Source organism: Macaca thibetana, chromosome 4 (genome assembly GCF_024542745.1).
Source record: "Macaca thibetana thibetana isolate TM-01 chromosome 4, ASM2454274v1, whole genome shotgun sequence".
Lineage (NCBI taxonomy): Eukaryota > Metazoa > Chordata > Mammalia > Primates > Cercopithecidae > Macaca > Macaca thibetana.
Window position 1 is genome coordinate 155380140 of NC_065581.1, and position 21284 is coordinate 155401423.

Sequence of the window (21284 nt, forward strand, 5' to 3'; positions counted from 1 at the left end):
AATAAATTTTAAAAATGAAGATCAGTGTCTGATCTATAATTGGCACCTCTGCAGCAATTTGGGATTATTCTTTGACTTGGGAAGATTCATGTGAGATCCCACTCCCACACACAACAGCAAGCTATTGTGTTAGATATTCAACCCGCGCCAACACAAAATTCCTCTTACCTATTATTTTGTCATTCTCTAATCTTTACTTCATGATGGCATCAATCAAAAATATCTGTCAAATGGGGACTTAACCTTTCTTTGCAATGTAAAACCTTCCATAGAATTCCCACCACGTCAGGGTTGGTGATAGCTTACAAGTCATTTTGGCTGACCAGTTTTCCTTCTCCCATTAGAAGGCTTGGATTTCTTCTCTATATTGTTTATGGAGTGGGAGAATGGGACAGTTTGTAACAAAAGTATACACATAACGGGATCAAATCATTTGTGGTAAACTGTTAGGAAATGCAGAAAGTTGTCCACATTCATGTTTGACTATACAGAGAACAAAACACGTGCTGTGATCAGTCAACACCTGACTGAACACCAAATGTCAAAGTATGTAACACAGCTGCATGCCACAGGAAGTCAATTGGAATAACAATTTTAACAACTGATTTTGATATAATTTTTTTTTTTTTTTTTGAGACAGAGTTTCGCTCTTGTTGCCCAGGCTGGAGTGCAATTGCCGATCTTGGCTCACTGCAACCTCCACCTCCCAGGTTCAAGCGATTCTCCTGCCTCAGCCTCCCAAACAGCTGGGATTAGAGGCACGTGCCACCACACCCGGCTAATTTTGTATTTTTAGTGGAGATGGGGTTTCTCCATGTTGGTCAGGCTGGTCTTGAATTCCCGACCTCAGGTGATCTCCCCAGCCTCAGCATCCCAAAGTGTTTGGATTACAGGCGTGAGCCACTGTGCCCAGCCTTGATATAATTTATACTTACAGAAAAGCAGCACGAGTAGCTCAAAGAACTCCTGTTTACTTTTTACCTAGATTTACAAATTATTAATATTTTGCTCCATTTGATTTATCATTCATTCTTTTTATCCTGAACCATTGGAGAGCACTTTTTTGACATCTTGTTCCTTTATCCATAAATATTTCAGCATTTATTTCCTATAAACAAGGGCTTTTAGAATAATGAAATTTCTGATCAAAATTAACATAGTTAATCTACATTAGATTATCTATGTAGTTCTGATCAAAGTTAACATAGAAGCCACCAGAATAAATGTTAAAATGTTAACTATAAGGAAACAATACTTTGCTTTCATGGATAAAGATAATAAAAATACTTCGCCTTCATTCCTCACAAGAGAGGAATATTTTGGCCTGTTTTGCTTATTAGGATGTTCCCAGACCTTGCGATGGTGCCTGGCACATGGCAGGTGCTCAGCAGATACCTGTGAATTTCTGAATGTGATAGTGTGATAGTATATTGACCACATGTGTAAACAAAGTATTTCTAAAATAAAGAAAGGCAACAACAGCAAATTATCTAGTTATTACTTTATTAGCTATAATTTAGAATTTGCAAGTGACAGAAAAGGGGAAAGGCTTCAGACGCAAAGGACATTTGATAAGTTACCCTTTGAAGATGAGACAAGACAGGTTCTAAGCTAATCAGATGTGGCCCCCATGTGGGCCTGCGCTCTTTTCACAGGTAGCGGTTCCTGATGTACTCTCGGTACATGGCGGAGTCCTCTTTTCCTAGGGGCTGCATGATACCTTGGCTGGCCTGGATGTGGGCTTGGAAGATCTCTGTAGATTTTCTGTCCACTCTTGGGGGCTGGACTTCATAGATGTTATCTTGCGAGAAAGCTGAGATGGGTGTTCTATAAAAGATGAATAAAGAGAAGGCTGCATTAAAGAAAACATAAGGAAGGACCACAGGGAGCGGTTTCAGAAGCACTTCAGAGTCGCTGGCATTGAATAAGCAGGCTTACTTTTGATAAGCCGCTGGGATGACCTCCCCAGTCCTTGCGGGGCTGGTTTTCCCCTCTGTCTGGAGGACAGGGCTGGACCAACACCTCTGGGAGCCCGACCTGATTGCACAGGCAGGGCACAGCCCTCTCCTCTGTTCCCACATCCCTGTGCACACCCACATCTGTGTACCCATCTGTCTCCCTCACATGACTGGGAGCAACTTTAGCTAAGGCTGTATGGACTTTTTGCTCTTTTTCCTTGGCACATGATAGGAACTCACTGGTTTTTAAGGGAAGATTTAGTAGAAATCCATGAAGCAAGGGATAATAAGAATGCCTACCTCACACAGTTGTAAAGAGGAGTAAATGAGTTTATATGCATATTTATATGTATAAAGTGTTCACTTAGCATAGTGCCTGGGAGCTCAGTAAATGTGAACTATTGTTAACAATGACAGGTACAGAATTTCTTACCACAATTCTGAAATTCTAAAAGCTGAAACAACCAGAAGTTACTTTGCTGGCAAAATGTAACCCAACTGAAACTCATTTTGTGGCACGTCCTAATGAGCTGACAATAATCACCCCCACTTCCTGTGAATATTAATGTGTCTAATTATTGGACATGGCCTCCAATCATGCTGGGGATATTATTATAAGGTGTATGTACCATCCTGCTATGCTAACTGCCAATTCAGAATTCTGCAACTCATCTGGCCTCCGGCTTTTGGAAGACGGCCTGTGGGTAACAGGCCGCCGCTTCCTTCCTTTTTGGGGTAAATTGAGAAGCACCCAATAATCTCTCTATTCAAAAATATCCCTCCATTCCCACCCCACTCAGGCTGCCACAAGCTTAAAATTGCCATCCACCCCTTGGGGAAGGCACTGTCTCCAGAAAGGCCTTGTCAAAATGCAGCTCCGTGTCTGACATCCTTAGCAGGAAGTAAGCCTTCAAGGGATGAGTCAACCAAAAAGTCAGGTATGATGCAGAGTGTGTGTGTGTGTGTGTGTATGGGGTGTGCAAGCACACGTGCATGCCCAGGAAGGTCATGAAAAGGGGACGATGGTAAGCTAACACGGCATTGTGAGGGGCTTGGGGGCACAATGACAACACACTCTGCCACTTGGCTCAGGGCTGAACCTGTGAGAATGGGGGTGGTTGGCCATAACAGGGCACCCAAGATAACACAGGGAAAGAAAATCCGGAGAATCTATTCTGCTGAGCTGAGATCTCAGCCTTGCTAGGGTGCATCTTATCAGAGGAATCAGAAAGGCACCCTGGATGCCAAATTGTTTGGTCAGCTGGGACCCCTGTGGAGACTCCCTGCAGTGAGACACAGAACTGGACCTCAGACCCAGCTGGGTCTGTATTTGAAATATCAGCATTTCACTGGACACTAGATAGTATGGTGACATACAAAGGAAGACAGAAGTTGTACAGTAAAACCCCCCAAAAGGGCTCTATCTTCATAGGATGGGCTACAATTAAATGTGGGTCTTTTTTATGCTCCCAGCAAACAGTCAAGATAGTTTACTGTACTTTGCCTTTATCTAGAACAATGACACATCCTGAGATGACTGGAAACTACATTAAATTGCATTAAAATAACACAGAACCAGGGGTGACCAGGGGAGCAGGCTGCCCTGTCTGCACATGAGGCCCTTCAAAGGATCAGCAATAAGGAATCTCAGCTCCTTAGAGTAGGCTGGGTCTTTAAAGACTTCGATAGGAAGAGAGTCAATGACATTTTGGTTATAGAGAGAGCATGAGGACAGCAAAACTCTTACTGTACATGTTTCTCAAACACTGATCTGTCTTCAACCTGTCAGAGAGCCATGTCAATGGCAGACCAACAAGAAAGATACTGCAGTCCGGAAAAGGTTGAGGGTTTTATCGCCAAGCCAACATCGACAGCACAAAGAAATTATTTATAGATCAAAGTATACAATGATATTAATATATACTAAAGAAATTTATGTATTTGTTATGTCTAATGCTGCTAATCTCTATCTTTTGTAGACTCATTTGTCATCAGATTCACTAGATTAAAACACAGTGTGTATGCATGTGTGTAGATGAGATATGGTGTGTATATATATACACACACACTATATATATATAGTTATGCTCTATATCCACTTATATATGTATACATATTCTTTAAAAACAATGCAGAAGAAAGGGATATATATATATATTTTTCAACCATCCCCACCAAGTACTGTGCTTTAAGTGAAGCCATGTGAACTTTTATAATGGTCATTCTATTGTGCAGATATTGGAATAAAAATATAGTTAATGAGCATATGGGGTTTGGAGCCGATAAATCTAGATAACATATTGTAACACCTATTATTTCCTAGGTAGAGCTGGAACATCTTGTCCTTAAAATGTGACTGTTTTTGTTTTATACTGTTATATAGAAAAGATCAATGAAATACACGATAGAGACTTAGAGGCTGCTACAAGGTTGGTAAAGTTTCTGTTGAAATGCCATTATGTATACATTAATTAAATATAAAAACTAACAATATTTACCCAATATTTATCATAGAAAAACTACTGTGTTTCACATTTATCAGTGCTTTTCACCTTTTTATTGCAAAATAAATCCGATACAGAAAATCACACAAAACAACAACATAATTATTATAAAGTGAACATCATCCAGGTCAACAAACAGAAATTCTGACAACCAACCCAAAGCCCCTTCCAGGTGCCCCAGCGCAATCACAATCCCCTACCCTGACTCATAAGTAACCTTCTCCTGACTTCTATAGTGATCATTTGTTTGCACTTTTAAAAAAAGACACTGTCATTCAAATGTGCATCCCTAGATTCTATAGTCTTGTTCATTTCAAAAGTGTGATATGCCTTTTAATCTACAGATGCTCTCACCTTTCTTTTTCTTTCTTTCTTTTTTAAGAGACAGGGTCTTGCTGTATCTCCTAGGCGGGATTGCAATGGAGTGATCATGGCTCACTGCAATCTCGAACTCCCGGGCTCAGGCAATCCTCCTGCCTTGCCCTCCCAAAGTGCTGGGACAGGCTTGAGCCACTGAACCCGGCCTCTCACCTTCCTTTTTCTTACAGTGTATCTGCTGAAGAATCTGGGTTGTAGAGTTTCCCTCAGTTTGAATTTAGCTGCTTGCATAGTCAAGGTGCAGTTCCTCTGCCCTTTATACGTGCTGTGGGTCAGCAGGTGGATCCAGAGGCTGGTGAGATGCTGTTTTGATTGCTTTGGGAAGACTATGGGTGGTGGTGTACTCCTGCATCAGGAGGGCCACAGTGTCTGGTTGCTTATCTTTTTTATGTTAACAGCCATTGAGGCCAATGCCTAGATCCAGTAATTCACTGCGGCTTGTCAAATGATCACTTGACACTTCGTCTTCAATCCTTTTTAATGTCTTTCTTCATTTCTTTTTAAAGCTTTGTATTTTAGTTCATTTTGAAATAGTATGTTTCCGTTTTAATCTCTTTTATTATCTTGTCTTTCTGATGGTTTTGTTGTGTGTAGGAATGTTATTTTGCTGTTCTTTATAATTCTATGATGAGATTGGCCCTTGATACTTCTCTGTTGCTTATTGTGCAAAATTAGTTTTGCAGAGCCTTAAGAAGATGTTGCTCAGGAAAGATTCACTTAACTTCACAGAACTCTCTTTGGTTGTTTCAGTGAAGTGTTGAAAACTACCGCAGCTTGCTCTCTGAGGTTTCCTCTCTGCTCCCCTTACTCAGTGTCGTCTGGGCTTTCTCCTTCCTTCATCTCCATTGTCCTGCTCAATTTTAATGCCACTGTCAGCAATTTCTCCTGCCGTGTCCAGGAAGGGAGTTTTGGCCATTTGGGTTCAAGAGTGTATGTGGCCTAGACGGCCTCAGCCCCTTTCAGAGCTCAGCAAAAACCCCTTGCACTCCCCTGGTACTGAAATGGGTGAACCCCTTCTGTTTCAGCTGCAGTGATTTCTGGCAACTACCTGTGAGCTATTTTGGGGTTCTCCTATTCTCAGATGCCCCACTATTCCCTCCTGCTTCTTCCCCTTGCACACACACTGCTCTCATGCAGGTCTTATGGTTGTGGGTGGTTGACCTCAACAGCCTCTGGATTTGTGGGTGTGTGGGGATACTGTATCACATACTTTTGAGGTAAGTGTTGTCTGTGGGTACCTGGTTTTGCTAAGCAGTTGTTCTGTTTTTTGTGTGAGGATTCAGAGAGATTTTAAAATGATGCTGCTGCAGCCTTCTTCCAGAACCGACCAGGCTCTATTTTTAAAAGTGTATTTTTCACCCATGCCTCAAACTGAGCCCTACATTTGCTATACTGTCAGCTGCAGGGCTCCATTTTCCTTGTTCTGGAGATGGGCACGGCCACGCCACCCCTCCTTACCCAGGGCTGCTCTCAGAGAAGCTCCTTCCCAGCTCAACTCCCACATCTACTCTCGCAGGACCTGTTCCCTTCAGAGACAGTGCATACTGCAGATGTTCAGATGGACCAGCTATCTGAGTGATGGGAGACTTCGGGGGTGCGGGTGAGGTGGGAGCCCTCTTAATCTTGTGGTTTTTGCATGTGGCTAATCAGGTATTGCCTATATAGCAGTAGAGGTACAAGAAGAGTGAGAGAAATGTTTTAAATGACTACTTATCAGATATACTTCTATTGTAGCTAATGGAAGATGATGGTACACCATCTATTCTAATGTGAGCTGCGGTCTCAGAAACATTTGACAGTCGCTAGATTGAATAAGCAGGTTTACTATTAACAAGCTGCTGGAATGACCTCCCCAGTCCACTCAGGGCTGTTTTTTTTCCTCTGCCTGGAGGACAGAGTTGGACTAGTACCTGCCTGGGAGCCTTGCCTGATGGATAGGCAGGGCACGCCCCTCTCCTCTGTTCCCACAGCCCTGTGCACACCTATGTCTGTGCACCCATCTGTCTCCCTCATGTGATTGGGAGCAACTTTTGCTGAGGCTGTACAGACTTTTTGCTCTTTTTCCTTGGCATATAGTAGGGACTCAACGGCTTTTTAAGGAAGATTTAGTAGAAATCAGTAAAGTAGGGGATACTAAGAATTCATACCTCACACAGCTGTTGAGTGGAGTAAATGAGTTTACATGTATAGCATAGTGCCTGAGTGCTCAGTAAAGGTGAACTATTGTTAATTACATGGCCATGGTGGGTCATGCCTGTAATCCCAGCACTTTGAGAGGCTGAGGCAGGTGGATCACTTGAGGTCAGGAGTTCGAGACCAGCCTGGCCAATATGGTGAAACCCCGCCTCTACTAAAATTACACAAAACAGCAGCTTGTGGTGTCAGGCACCTGTAATTCCAGCTACTTCAGAGGCTGAGGCAGGAGAATTGCGTGAACCCAGGAGGCGGAGGTTGCAGTGAGCCGAGATCAGGCCATTGCATTCCAGTCTGGACAACAGAGTGAGACTCTGCCTCAAAACAAAAACAAAAACAAAAAAAAAACAATTACAGATACATAATTCCTATCTGCAATTCTGAAATCCCAAAAGCTATAATAACCAAAAGTTACTTTGCCGGCAAAATGTGACCCAACTGAAACTAATTTGGGCCTTGGGCTTCATGTACAAAGAAGCCCTGGGTGGCTACCCAAGGACCTCACTCTACCATCTGAGCAGAGTGCGTTTACCATTGTCGCCTAGTGGGATGAGGTCACTACTAAGAACAAATAGCAGCTGTATGTTTCCCATACTCCTCCTTTCTGAGTGAGAGTTTTAATTTTCCTTTGCCACCACTGTATATTGGGAGCAAAGAGGCAGTCTTTATTTACAGGTCACTAGGTGGTAAGAAGCAGTATCTGGACCTGATGAAGAGAGCTGCACATACCCAGAGATCCCAGACTTTGAATGGGATGCAGAAATTTACAAGGGACGGAGTGGGCCCTACTTATAGCAAGAAGAGTATGCATGGGTAACCGGGAAGCTAGAGGGCAGATGGTGACACATGACATAGATGAGGCTCCTCACCATCCACTGCATTCTCCATCTAGTGTGCAGCAGCGGAAAAGCAAAAATGAATATCCCAGGATCCCTTGCAATTCAGGTTCAAAATGCAATTTAGGTTCTACCTACGACTTGTACTCAAGTGCTTTGATTTGGAACTGGGTCATATGGAAAGCAGCAAGATGCAGGGTATGTGTTTTGCAGATTGGTGGCATAGGTGATGTGCTCTTGAGTTGGGCACTGTGGTAATGGCTTTTTGAATACAGTAGTTCCTCCTTATCCTTCAGGGATAGGTTTCAAGACCCCCAGTGGATGCTGGAAACTGCAGATAGCACCAACCCTCATATATCCTGTTTTCCTATACATACATACCTGTGATACGGTAATTTATAAATTAGGCACAGTAAGAGATTAACAGCATACCTAATAATATAATAGAACATGTATGACAATATTCTGTAATAAAAGTTATGTGAGGCCAGGTGCGGTGGCTCATGCCTGTAATCCCAGCACTTTGGGAGACCAAGGCAGGCAGATCACCTGAGGCTGGGAGTTCGAGACCAGCGTGACCAACATGGAGAAATCCCATCTCTATTAAAAATACAAAATTAGCCAGTCATGGTGGTGCATGCCTGTAATTCCAGCTACTTGGGAGACTGAGGCAGGAGAAATGCTTGAACCCAGGAGGCAGAGGTTGTGGTGAGCCAAGATAGTGCCATTGTACCCCAGCCTGGGCAACAAGAGCGAAACTCTGTCTAACAACAACAACAAAAAAGACAAGACAAAAAAAGTTACATGAATAGTGTCTCCATCACTCAAAATGTCTTATCGTTCTGTACCTCAGGTAACTGAAACTGCAGAAAGAGAAGCGTGGATAAAGGGGGACTACTGCGGCTGGTTTTGGAGCCAGCAGCTGCTGTGATAGCTTCCTGATGAAGGCAGACACAGCAGCTCCTCTGATGGTTTGCCATATGGTTTTGGGAGTCATTTGTGGAAGTCTGGTCTAGAGTCTACTTCTTCAGCTCTCCAGTGATCTGGAAACTACCTAAAATCCTATAATAAATCACTTTCTGTTTCATTTACCTAGAGCAGATTATGCTTTCTGCAACTGAACCCTGGCCAGCACAGTCAGCTAACTGGTAAAGAAATCCAGCGCCAGCCCTCTTATTTTAACCAGGAGCAAGCTCCCATGCACCCAAGAGACCCCTGTTCCTAGATGGTTCTGGCAGAGAATGAACTCTTTCCGCAGCTGAGCACATGTATGTTTGCTCCTCAAGGAGAGAGAAACGACAGTCTGCCACAGGCACATATATGAGTGGCAATGGTGGTACTTTTTATGTTTTAGCCTTTGCCGTTGATATTTTGTGTTGGTCCAGGTAGAGTAGAACTAAACTCTTTTTCTTTTTTTTTTTTTTTTTTTTTTACACACTCTCTGAGAGCTGTAAAATAAAAAGGCCATTTGTATTTTAAAAACAACTTTTGGTTTTAGAGAAATAAAGCATGATGATTTTCTGACCTGAAATAGGTAAAATGCTTCCAATTCAGAATGCAATTTATAAACAGCACAATTTCCCTCCCATTTGCAGGACATACTGTCTACCTTAGTATAAAAAGAAGTGCAGTTTTTCTCTGTTTCAGCTGCGTTTGTTATCACCAACACTGGGGAAGCATCCACCAATATATGGCTGCATTGTTTGTAGGCTCTAACTCTAATCGGCTGTTGTTTAATGACAGAGGGCTTGGCTCTGAGCCACAGGCAACATGGACTGGTTCTCCTCACAGTACTGGGTCTGCTCCGAAAGGGCTTTTCTGCCAACAAAGGACAGGTGGCACATTAAGCACACAACAGCTGTTCTCAAAGGGCAAAGAATGTAACTGCTCCTCCCAGAGCCATCCTTTCTCCCTGCCTGGATGCAGGGCCAGACGCTTCCTCTGCACAACTGGTCATCCATCAGACGTTTATACAGGGACCTTTTGGAGGGATCAGTCCCTTCTGTCCTCACATTTCCTAGAACAGAAGCAGCGGTGGCCACTCCTGCTGTCACTCCTGGAAACTCAGACCAATGAACTGCAGTAATGGTGTGTGTCTTATCTCCCACATGGAGGTGATGACGCCCTACTTAGGTTCTTCATGTCCGTTCTGATAGTCCCATCTTTTCCTGGTTATTGATAAAGAGTCACCATTGACTTTGTCATGTCACATCATTACATTTCTTGTGACTTTCATCTTTTTTCTAATAAACTTTTAATTTTAGGCCCACATTAGATTTACAGAATTACTGTGTAGAAGACAGAGTTCCTATGTATTCCATGTTGTTTAATGAGAGAGGGCTTGGCTCTGAGCCACAGGCAACAAGGACTGGGTATCCCACACAGCACTGGGTCTGTGCAGGATACAATTTCCTGTCTTATTAACACCTTCTTCCATTAGTATGGTACATTTGCTATACTTAATGATCTGATAGTGATACATAATTATTACCTACAGTCCATACTTGGTTTTTACCTAATGTCCTTTTACTGTCCCAGGATCCCATTTGGGACACATTACATTTAGTCATCACGTCTCCTTAGGCTCCTCTGGGCAGTGACAATCTCAGGCTTTACTTGTTTTTGACGACCTTGACGGTTTTGAGGGATGCTTAACCTGCATCTTTTCAGAGTTTTCCTAAGAATCACAGAAAACTGTCATTTGGAAGAAGGTATCAGTAGGATCATGAGCCTCCAAAACAAGACCTAAGTGTCCTGAGGTTACAGACGGATGAAGTCAGGGGTGCTCTGCCCAGTGGATGCCCCACTGGCTACCAAGGACATTCCTGTGAAGGATCCAGCAGAGCAGCTCCCCAGCCTGGCTGTTACATTCAAATGGGAGAATTGTACAAAGTACAGATTTCCAGGCTTTGGCCCAAGTGTACTGGATTAGAATCTCTAGCAATGGGGCCTTGGATTCTGTATTTTTTTATCCTTTAAAAAATACTAATGCTAATTATTTTTAATACTGGCATTTATAAAGAAAACATGGCCTATAATCTGTTAGTATTATTAATATACATAAAAGTATAAATGTGGAAAATTTAAACAGTAGTCAAAAGTCCAAAATGAAAACTGAGTGTCCCCCATAATGTAAACATGCTCTAGAAGCACTCTGGTTGCTCCCTTTTTTTAATTGTTTTTTGTTTGTTTGTTTGCTTGCTTTGGAATTTGCATTTCAACAAGCTTCCTAAAATATGTCAGTGTAACTGGAAAACTGGAACCCACTACTATAGAAAAAAGGAAAAATTCAGCTGTCGGGGAGCACAATGTCCCTTTCAGTGCCGACTGCCCTTATGTGATCATAAAGCCATGCTCTTCCCCTTCTCCACTGCACAGGCCAGTAGTAGAGCCCTCAGATGGGCAGACATCTGCATGGAGAGCAGCCTGTGACAGCCTGGGGGATGCTGGCACCAAGCAGCATGAGGAGGACACTCTCATTAAGGGAGAGAGGGGCAGCCTGGAGTGGGGAGAAAGAGCCCAGGCAAGGGAAGGCCATCCCTCCAGAGGACAGATCCAGTGTAGGGTTTACCTACAGTCCATACTTGGTTTTCCTACCTAATGTCCTTTTACTGTCCCAGGATCCCATTTGGGACACATTACATTTAGTCATCACGTCTCCTTAGGCTCCTCTGGGCAGTGACAATCTCAGGCTTTACTTGTTTTTGACGACCTTGACGGTTTTGAGGGATGCTTAACCTGCATCTTTTCAGAGTTTTCCTAAGAATCACAGAAAACTGTCATTTGGAAGAAGGTATCAGTAGGATCATGAGCCTCCAAAACAAGACCTAAGTCCAGAACCTGGATGCAGAGAGGAGGGCATGCATGTGGATGCAGCCTGAGGAGGTATGTCAGAGCCCAAGCAGGGAGAGGCAGGCATGGGAGTCCACATGGAGGGGTGGCCTGGGGCCCGCGGGGAGGAGGAGGGCATCCCTGTGGGCGGGTGTCTCCATGAGTGGAGTCAGAGCCTGAATGGAGGGTGTTCATGTGGGGGAAGGGGTGGATGCAGTGGTGATGGCCAGCTGGTTATGTATGGGGGGATAAATCAAATAAATATAACAAGGGTAATGGGAGTCCAGTTTCCTAACTGTTGGAGAAGGCAGTTACTAGCAAGAACAGGGAGAAGGCTCGAATAAACCCTGGATACCCTACAATTAGAAGAATCAGTATGAACTTATGGATTTAAATATATATTTAGCTGCATTTTATTTATAAAAATATTTGATATAATACATAAAATAGATATGCATGTAATATACCTACATATACATTTTCACATATATGTACATGTACACATAAATTTGTGAATGTGTTTTCAGTGGGCCTGGGGGCAGTGACACTCCAATGGCAACAGGTACATCTAATGCCCAGATCTTGGCTTTAATGTCATTTTCCACTAAAAATAATCAGGGATCCTTAGAGAAATGACTGATTTCAGGGCTGGGACAGACAAAGGACATGATGAGCCTAGAACATCTTGTGCCAGAAATCAAAGACGTATTCAAAGGCTGATGAGGACATATCCAAAGAACACAGGAGCCAGGCTGAGGAGACTCTGGTGAAATTTGGAACACTCTGAGCTTCACAACAAATAATGTCAGTAACAAAGTATATCCCATTGAATACACAGGAAGTTACGATCTCATAGTAAAAAAACAATGAAAAAAATGAAAATGTGATGAAGGATTTTTAGTTTCAAAGTACCTTCCATAAAATATTTATTAATTAAAAGAAAAAAACAAGCAACTTCAAGTAGAAAAGCTCAGAAGATATTGCTTACTCAAAGGATTAAAAAAAAAAAAAATCATTAGGCCAGGCACTGTGGCTCAAGCCTATAATCCCAGCAATTTGGAAGGCTGAGGCAGGAGGGTCACTTGAGTCCGGGAGTTCAAGATCAGCCTGGGCAACATAGTGAGACTCTCATCTCCCCAAAAAAAAAAAAAAAAAAGATTAAAAAATTAGCTGGGTGCGGTGGACAATGCCTGTGGGCCCGGCTAGTTGGGAAGTTGAGGTGGGAGGATTGCTTGAGCCCGCCAGGTCAAGGTTCCATGATCATACTACTGCACTCTAGCCTGGGCTACAGAGCGAGGCACTGTCTTTAAATAAACATCATCAGTAATGGCACATACTGAAATTGTGTGCTCATGACAGGACACAATAAAAAGAACTCACCATCACTTCTGTGATATTCCTGTTTGTATTTGTTATGTACCTTAAGCCAGTATTTATTATGTCACAGTTTCTGGAGGTCAGGGATCTGAGAGTGGCTTAATTTAATAGTTCTGGTTCCAGGTGTCCCATGAGGGTGTAGTCAATCTGTTGATTACAGCTACTGTCAACTCAAGGCTTAACGGAGGCTGGAGAATCCTTTTCCAAGTTGTCTCACTTGGTTGACAGGCTCCAATTTCTCACTAGTTGTTGGCTGGACACAACAGTTCCTTATGGGCCTATCCACATGGCTGCTTACAACATGGAAGCTTGTTTCCCAGAGCAAGTGATCCAAGAGATAACTTTCACAACCTAGTCACTTCTGCTATATGCTCGTGGTCACAAAGACCAATTCCGGCACAATGTGGGAGGAGATTACATGAGGATATGAATAACAGGAGGTGTGGCCAACTTGAAGGTTAGCTACCACACTGTTATCCCCTGATTTATAAGCTGAAGATAATCATAAACCCAAATCAATGCCTATTCTATAAAATAACTGGCCTGCATTCTTCAGCGTGGCAAGGTCATAAAAATCAAGGAAGAGTGGAGAACTTTTACCAGAATGAAAAAGGCTAAAGAGACGTGACAACTAAATGCAACATCAGATGCTGGACTGGATCCTTTTGCAATTAGGGACATTTTTGGGAGTACTGGCAAAAACTTGAATGGGTTTCGAGGATTAGAAAGTTGCAGTGTACTGAGGTTAATTTCCTGATTTTCCTGATTGTATTGTGATTTTCTAGGAGAATATTCTTATGTATAAAAATACCCACAAAAGTGGTAGGGAGAGAGAGGATATCAGGCCTGAAACTCACTCTCAAATGATTGGTAGTGGGGAGGGAATGGTCTCTGTTTTGTTATGGTAACTTTTAGATAAGCTTGAGATTTTCAATTTAAAAATGTATATAAATTAAAGGGACCTATAAGAGAAATTTAAAATTGTCTAGGTTAAAAAATTAGGTAGAATTATATGAAACTGCTATTTTTGTAGCTAAAAAGTGTAAATATTAGTGATTTCATATGGTACCATTTAACATGAGAAAATTACAACAAACTAATCAACACCAAAGATAATGAAATTCTAGATTTACATAAGAATACAAAATGATTCTGTGCCCTTTCGAGGATCTCTCTCCTGTAGTTACTCACCCTGTCCAGTGCCCAGCATCTGTCTCTGCCATCAGCATACAGAGAATCTGCTGTGTAACGCCTGTCTGAGGAATGATCCTTCCTCAAGTTCATATTCCCCTCCAGAAACTGTCCTATTCCTCTGTACCTTTTTATAGTAACATTTTTTGAAAGAATGGCTTCTACTCCTGATGTCCTCTTACTTCCCATTTTTTCCTGAATTCATTCCAAGTGGGCTTCCAAGGTTACCACCCATAGAAACTCTCTCACCAGGGTCATTAATAACCTTCCTGTTGCCTAAACTAATAACCATTTTTCTGTATTCTACACTGCTGCCCATTTTCCTTCTTGAAACACTTTTTTCTCTTAGCTCCCATGAAACCAACTCCTCTTGAGTTTCCTCCTATTTCCCTCTTTGCTTATATCCTTGTCCACTACAATTCAGAAAGGATCCACGGTCATCTTTTAGAGATGTAAATCAGAGATGCAGCTCTCTACTTAAAACCCTCTGGATGGTTTCAGAGGAACAGCTAAGCTCCTGTGAGAGGCTCCCTGAGATCTGGCCCCTACCTATGCCTCACTCCATCCCATAGCACATGCCTCTGTGCCTTTGACCCAAGCTTCCGCTTGCATATTAGTCCATTTTTACACTGCTATGAAGAACTGCCTGAGACTGAGTGATTTACAAAGGAAAGGGGTTTGCTTGACTCACAGTTCAGCATGGCTAGAGAGGCCTCAAGAAATTTACAATCATGGAAAAGGGGAACAAGGCACCTTCTTCACAAGCTGACAGGAAGGAGAAGTGACAAGCGAAGGGAAAGAGCTCCTTATAAAACCATCAGATATCAAGAGAACTCACTATCACGAGAACAGCACGGGGAAAAACCACTCCCATGATTCAATTACCTCCACCTGGTCTCTCCCTTGACCCATGGGGATTATAATTCAAGATGAGATTTGAGCAGGGACACAAAGCCTAACCACATCAGCTTGCTTCTCAAACATGCCAAGTTTATTCCTGCCCTGGTCTTTTGTGTATGTTCTCTCTGCTTCAAACACTCTTCCCCAGTCATCTCATGTGGACTGCTCTTCTTCATTAAGTTCTCAGCTTAAACATTAACTTCTCAGAGAGAACTTTCCTCTAAGCCTAATTTAAAACAGCTCCTGACCTGTACCTGCTCCAATCACTCTCTCGCATTCCCCTGCTTTGTGTTCTTCAGGGCATTTACCTTAATATGAAACCGTCTTACTTATGTATTTATTAGGTCAATACCAGTCTGCCTACCCTAAAACAGAAGGGCCCTGGGGAACCTTGTCAGTCTTGTTCTTTACTGTGTCCCCAGTGACTGGAACAGTGCCGGACACATAGTAGGTGCTTAGGTATTTGGTGAATAAATGAATCACCTACTTTCTGTTTCAAGCTGTTAATGATTCCAACTATTAGATGACTTGTGGCTATGATAATAATTATAGATTCTTTAAAGGACCTCTATTCCAATCATCTTGTCCAACCTCAAACCAAATGAAGATGCTCTCCATCACATTGCTGGTGGAAGGTGATCTGCCTCTGCTTGAGTACTCGCAGTAATGGAGACCCAGGACTTTCGATCATGGGATGTTTACAGGCCATTGTCGGTAGCTCTGGTTGTTAGAAAGATGTTCTCTTCAGCACTCTAAATCTTCCTCCCTGTATGTTCCACTTATTGGTCCCTGAAGCAACTCAAAAAGCCCTGCTTCACTGGACAGTGATTCAAATGTTACTTGCGGGAATGATCACACAATTCCTAATTCTTTTCTCTGAGATAAATACTCCCAGTTATCTCAACACTGCACGTGACATGAAAAATTATCCAACACTGCACATGAGAAAGGTCTGTGAAATTTTACCAGCTTGGTTTTTTAAAAAATAAAACCTTTCTAAGCATCTTATCTGGGAACTACAACACAAGAGTGTCCTTGGATATTCCGAGAATGTGGTCTCATTTCTCACAGCTGTCTTTCTGTTCTCTTAACAGCCTCGTTCTCTGCATCACACTCTTTCTGATACTGAGGGAACTGGGACAACTATAGACAGCCAGGCCTATATCTTTCCTGGGACAAAGCTTACCTTTTTCAGCATGTATTTTTCTACGTTTTCATTTCTAAACCAATTTTATATTTAGTAAGATGAGGGAAAACTTGGACTGCTCACGAATAAGCTTTGTGGCAAGGACTCTTTGCTGAGGGCACTAAACAACTTATTGCATGAGGATTCCATAAGTGAACACACAGTTTGGATCTTACTTCCCATTGGGCTTTGAATGTGTGTGCAGCACAGGAGGAAGAACGTCTGCCATGGCTAAACAGGCAGCATTTTAGTGATGATTTGTACCCTTCACGTGACGTAGACAACTGAGTGTGCATACAATAAATATTATTGAATGAAGCAGTGAGCAAGGGAATAAATGAACCAATTAACCAGATGATCCCAGAACTAATGCTGTAGCCCAAGCACCAGCAAGGCAGCCACGATCTGGACAGGCAAGGCATGCCTCACAGCTCAGCAGTGGAAGGCATGGGATCAGATCCCAGGGCACCTGATTCTCTGGCCTAGAATTCTTTCCACGGATTTATGCTACCTCTCTTTTTGGGCACCTGTGCAAATGAATTTCCAGTTAACTGGATAAGTACAAAGAATTTTGTTTTTAATAACTAAGTTCCCTACATCAACTTCCCTACATCCATATACCCTGAATGAGTATTCTAAGCCAATCACCATCAGCTCATAGCCTGGCAGTAACGTACTTAGGGGTTAGCATATGACCCAATCCTGGACATTTGGGCATGAGAAATTTGCTGAGTAGGTTCTGGGACTCCTTGCTCCTAAGGAGGAGACACAAAGTCAGGGTTTCCCTTCTTCCCTGGGCACTACTGTGTCTTACTGTGGCACCTGGAACTGCTGCGGCCATCTTGCTACCAGTCTGAGGATGGGGCAACACTGAGAATGGGGCAGCAGAGAGATGGAAAAACCTGCACATTTCATGATCACACGAAGCCCCTGAATCCACCAACTCTGGAGCTTGCCCATCTGCAATCTTTCAGGGAAGTAAGATAATAAATTATCTTACAGTTTAAACCAGTTGAGTGAGAGGTTCTGTTAGTTGGAACTGAAAGCATCCTAAGAAGTTCAGACCAGTTTTTGATAGAACCCTTTAAAAAGAGAACATCTGCTGCCCGCATTCCTTAAAAAATAATAAATCATAGGAAATAACATTCCTTTAACCAGTCACAGATATCATTCTGCTGGCAAATACCGAGCAAGGCTATAACATAATAATGTCCCTGGTTGCCTTAGTAATGCATATTGACATAAATAATCAAATACTCTATGCGGACAAGTTCTCAAACTTTTCAGTCTCAGAATCCCTTCACACGCTTAAAAGCATTACTGAAGACTCCAATTAGCTTTGGTTAATATGGATGATATCTAGTGATATTTACCATATAAGACATTAAGACAGAAGTTTAAAAAATCTTTATTAAAATGACAAACCCAATACATGATAGCATAAACAACTTCTTAATGAAAAACTACTATATTTTTAAAACAAAAAAATTAGTGGCAAAAGAAGCAATGTTTCACAGCTTGCGAATCTTTTCTATATCTGGCTTAACAGAAGACAACTGGATTCTCAAATCTGCTTCTGCAAAATCTGTCATGATATACATTGTTCTGGTTGGAGTGTATGAAGAAAACAGGGCCTCCCAGAGACATGCGGTTGGAAAAGGAAACAGTGTAAGCCTTCAAATACTTTTATTTGATACTACAAGAAAATCTGACAAGTTTCTTAAAGGTTAGTTTCAATGTACAACTGAAACTATCAATGAACTTCTCATACTCTCTTATCCATTGATGCATGCCACACTTGGAATGAATGCTTTTTACCCATGCATGAGTTTTAACAGCATGTATTGGTCACTTGGAAAATACTGGTTCACCCAGATATGATGATCTTCTAAACGGTAACATCTCATTACACATCAAAAAATCACGTTTATTAAGATTGCTACTGATCTCATTAAAAAATCTTTTTTTTTAAAAAATTTATTTATTATTATTATACTTTAAGTTGTAGGGTACATGTGCATAACGTGCAGGTTTGTTACATATGTATACTTGTGCCATGTTGGTGTGCTGCACCCATCAACTCGTCATTTACATCAGGTATAACTCCCAATGCAATCCCTCCCCCCTCTCCCCTCCCCATGATAGGCCCCGGTGTGTGATGTTCCCCTTCCTGAGTCCAAGTGATCTCATTGTTCAGTTCCCACCTATGAGTGAGAACATGCAGTGTTTGGTTTTCTGTTCTTGTGATAGTTTGCTAAGAATGATGGTTTCCAGCTGCATCCATGTCCCTACAAAGGACACAAACTCATCCTTTTTGATGGCTGCATAGTATTCCATGGTGTATATGTGCCACATTTTCTTAATCCAATCTGTCACTGATGGACATTTGGGTTGATTCCAAGTCTTTGCTATTGTGAATAGTGCTGCAATAAACATACGTGTGCATGTGTCTTTATAGCAGCATAATTTATAATCCTTTGGGTATATACCCAGTAATGGGATGGCTGGGTCATATGGTACATCTAGTTCTAGATCCTTGAGGAATCGCCATACTGTTTTCCATAATGGTTGAACTAGTTTACAATCCCACCAACAGTGTAAAAGTGTTCCTATTTCTCCACATCCTCTCCAGCACCTGTTGTTTCCTGACTTTTTAATGATCGCCATTCTAACTGGTGTGAGATGGTATCTCATTGTGGTTTTGATTTGCATTTCTCTGATGGCCAGTGATGATGAGCATTTTTTCATGTGTCTGTTGGCTGTATGAATGTCTTCTTTTGAGAAATGTCTGTTCATATCCTTTGCCCACTTTTTGATGGGGTTGTTTGTTTTTTTCTTGTAAATTTGTTTGAGTTCTTTGTAGGTTCTGGATATTAGCCCTTTGTCAGATGAGTAGATTGCAAAAATTTTCTCCCATTCTGTAGGTTGCCTGTTCACTCTGATGGTAGTTTCTTTTGCTGTGCAGAAGCTCTTTAGTTTAATGAGATCCCATTTGTCAATTTTGGCTTTTGCTGCCGTTGCTTTTGGTGTTTTAGACATGAAGTCTTTGCCCATGCCTATGTCCTGAATGGTACTACCTAGGTTTTCCTCTAGGATTTTTATGGTATTAGGTCTAACATTTAAGGAATCCAACTTACAAGGGATGTGAAGGACCTCTTCAAGGAGAACTACAAACCACTGCTCAGTGAAATAAAAGAGGACACAAACAAATGGAAGAACATACCATGCTCATGGATAGGAAGAATCAATATCGTGAAAATGGCCATACTGCCCAAGGTAATTTATAGATTCAATGCCATCCCCATCAAGCTACCAATGAGTTTCTTCACAGAATTGGAAAAAACTGCTTTAAAGTTCATATGGAACCAAAAAAGAGCCCGCATCTCCAAGACAATCCTAAGTCAAAAGAACAAAGCTGGAGGCATCACGCTACCTGACTTCAAACTATACTACAAGGCTACAGTAACCAAAAGAGCATGGTACTGGTACCAAAACAGAGATATAGACCAATGGAACAGAACAGAGGCCTCAGAAATAATACCACACATCTACAGCCATCTGATCTTTGACAAACCTGAGAAAACAAGAAATGGGGAAAGGATTCCCTATTTAATAAATGGTGCTGGGAAAATTGGCTAGCCATAAGTAGAAAGCTGAAACTGGATCCTTTCCTTACTCCTTATACGAAAATTAATTCAAGATGGATTAGAGACTTAAATGTTAGACCTAATACCATAAAAAATCTTAAGTATTGTTCATGGTGGTAGATACACGTTTTCAAAAATTCTGATTTTCACTTAAAAGATCTAACTTCATCATCGGTAACAAATACTGTAAACTGTTTTTCTTGAAGTGACAAGCTTACTTTGTTCATTTTTGAGAAAGTGTCTGTCAAATATCCAAGCCCAAAGAAACACAGTTTGTCTGTCAGTCGTTATCTCAATTGGTGTTCGGTGAAAAAAAGCAATGAGTTAGCTCACAAAAAAAAAGCAATGAGTTAGCTCACAACTTAGACAATCACCACACAAGTCCTTTTCCTCAAGACAACCATAGTACTTTGAAATACAAGTTTTATGATAAGCAAGAAATGCTTTATGCATATTTTCCATTTTATCACAAAGAATACTAAAAAGACATGCATTCAAGTGTTGATAATTTTTACTGCTTTGTCAAGACTTAATAAAACTGGCATTTTTTTCTTTCTCTTTCTCTCTCTCTCTCTCTTTTTTTTTTTTGCTTTGAGTGTGTAAGAGTGAAGAAAATAATGATCACCAATATACTTTGGTGCCACTGCCGCTTTATGTTTTCTATCTTTTCCCTCTTCTTCCTTTGGTGACAAGTTGCTAGCCATTTGCTCACATGGATATTTGCTACTCTCTCCATGCTTCCTGTGGGTGCTCCTCCACTTTTAGCTGAACCCAGTAGGTGCCCAGGTTAGGTAAATTCCAGATGCCTGGCTCAGCAGATTGTGTTATTGGACTTCCCGTCTGAGTCCCAAAGAAATGAATTTGAATGCCAGCTTTACTACTTAAAAGTAACTCTGATCTGCTCTGTTCAGAACAGAGGGCTCAGAAATAACACCACACATCTACAACCAGCTGATCTTTGACAAACCTGACAAAACAAGCAATGGGGAAAGGATTCCGTATTTAATAAATGGTGTTGGGAAAACTGACTAGCCATATGCAGAAAACTGAAACTGGACCCCGTTCTTACATCTTATACAAAAATTAACTCCAGACGGATTAAAGACTTAAACGTAAGATTTACAACCATAAAAATCCTAGAAGAAAACCTAGGCAATACCATTCAGGACACAGGCATGGGCAAACACTTCAGGACTAAAACACCAAAAGCAATAGCAACAAAAGCCAAAATAGACAAATGGGATCTAATTTAACTAAAGAGCTTCTGCATAGCAAAATAAATG

The 21284-nt window shown here is 41.7% G+C and overlaps 1 protein-coding gene across 2 annotated transcripts in view; it reads right to left on the minus strand.

Annotated features, from left to right (window-relative positions):
• Positions 1 to 1484: 1484 nt before the first annotated feature.
• FIG4 (FIG4 phosphoinositide 5-phosphatase) overlaps positions 1485 to 21284 on the minus strand; it is a 130641-nt gene continuing 110841 nt past the window's right edge. For both annotated transcript variants that reach the window (XM_050786824.1, XM_050786825.1), the window contains one exon: positions 1485 to 1827. In XM_050786824.1, coding sequence (XP_050642781.1) covers positions 1650 to 1827 — 178 coding nt within the window. In that variant the 3' untranslated portion in view covers positions 1485 to 1649. The remainder of the gene's footprint in view (positions 1828 to 21284) is intronic.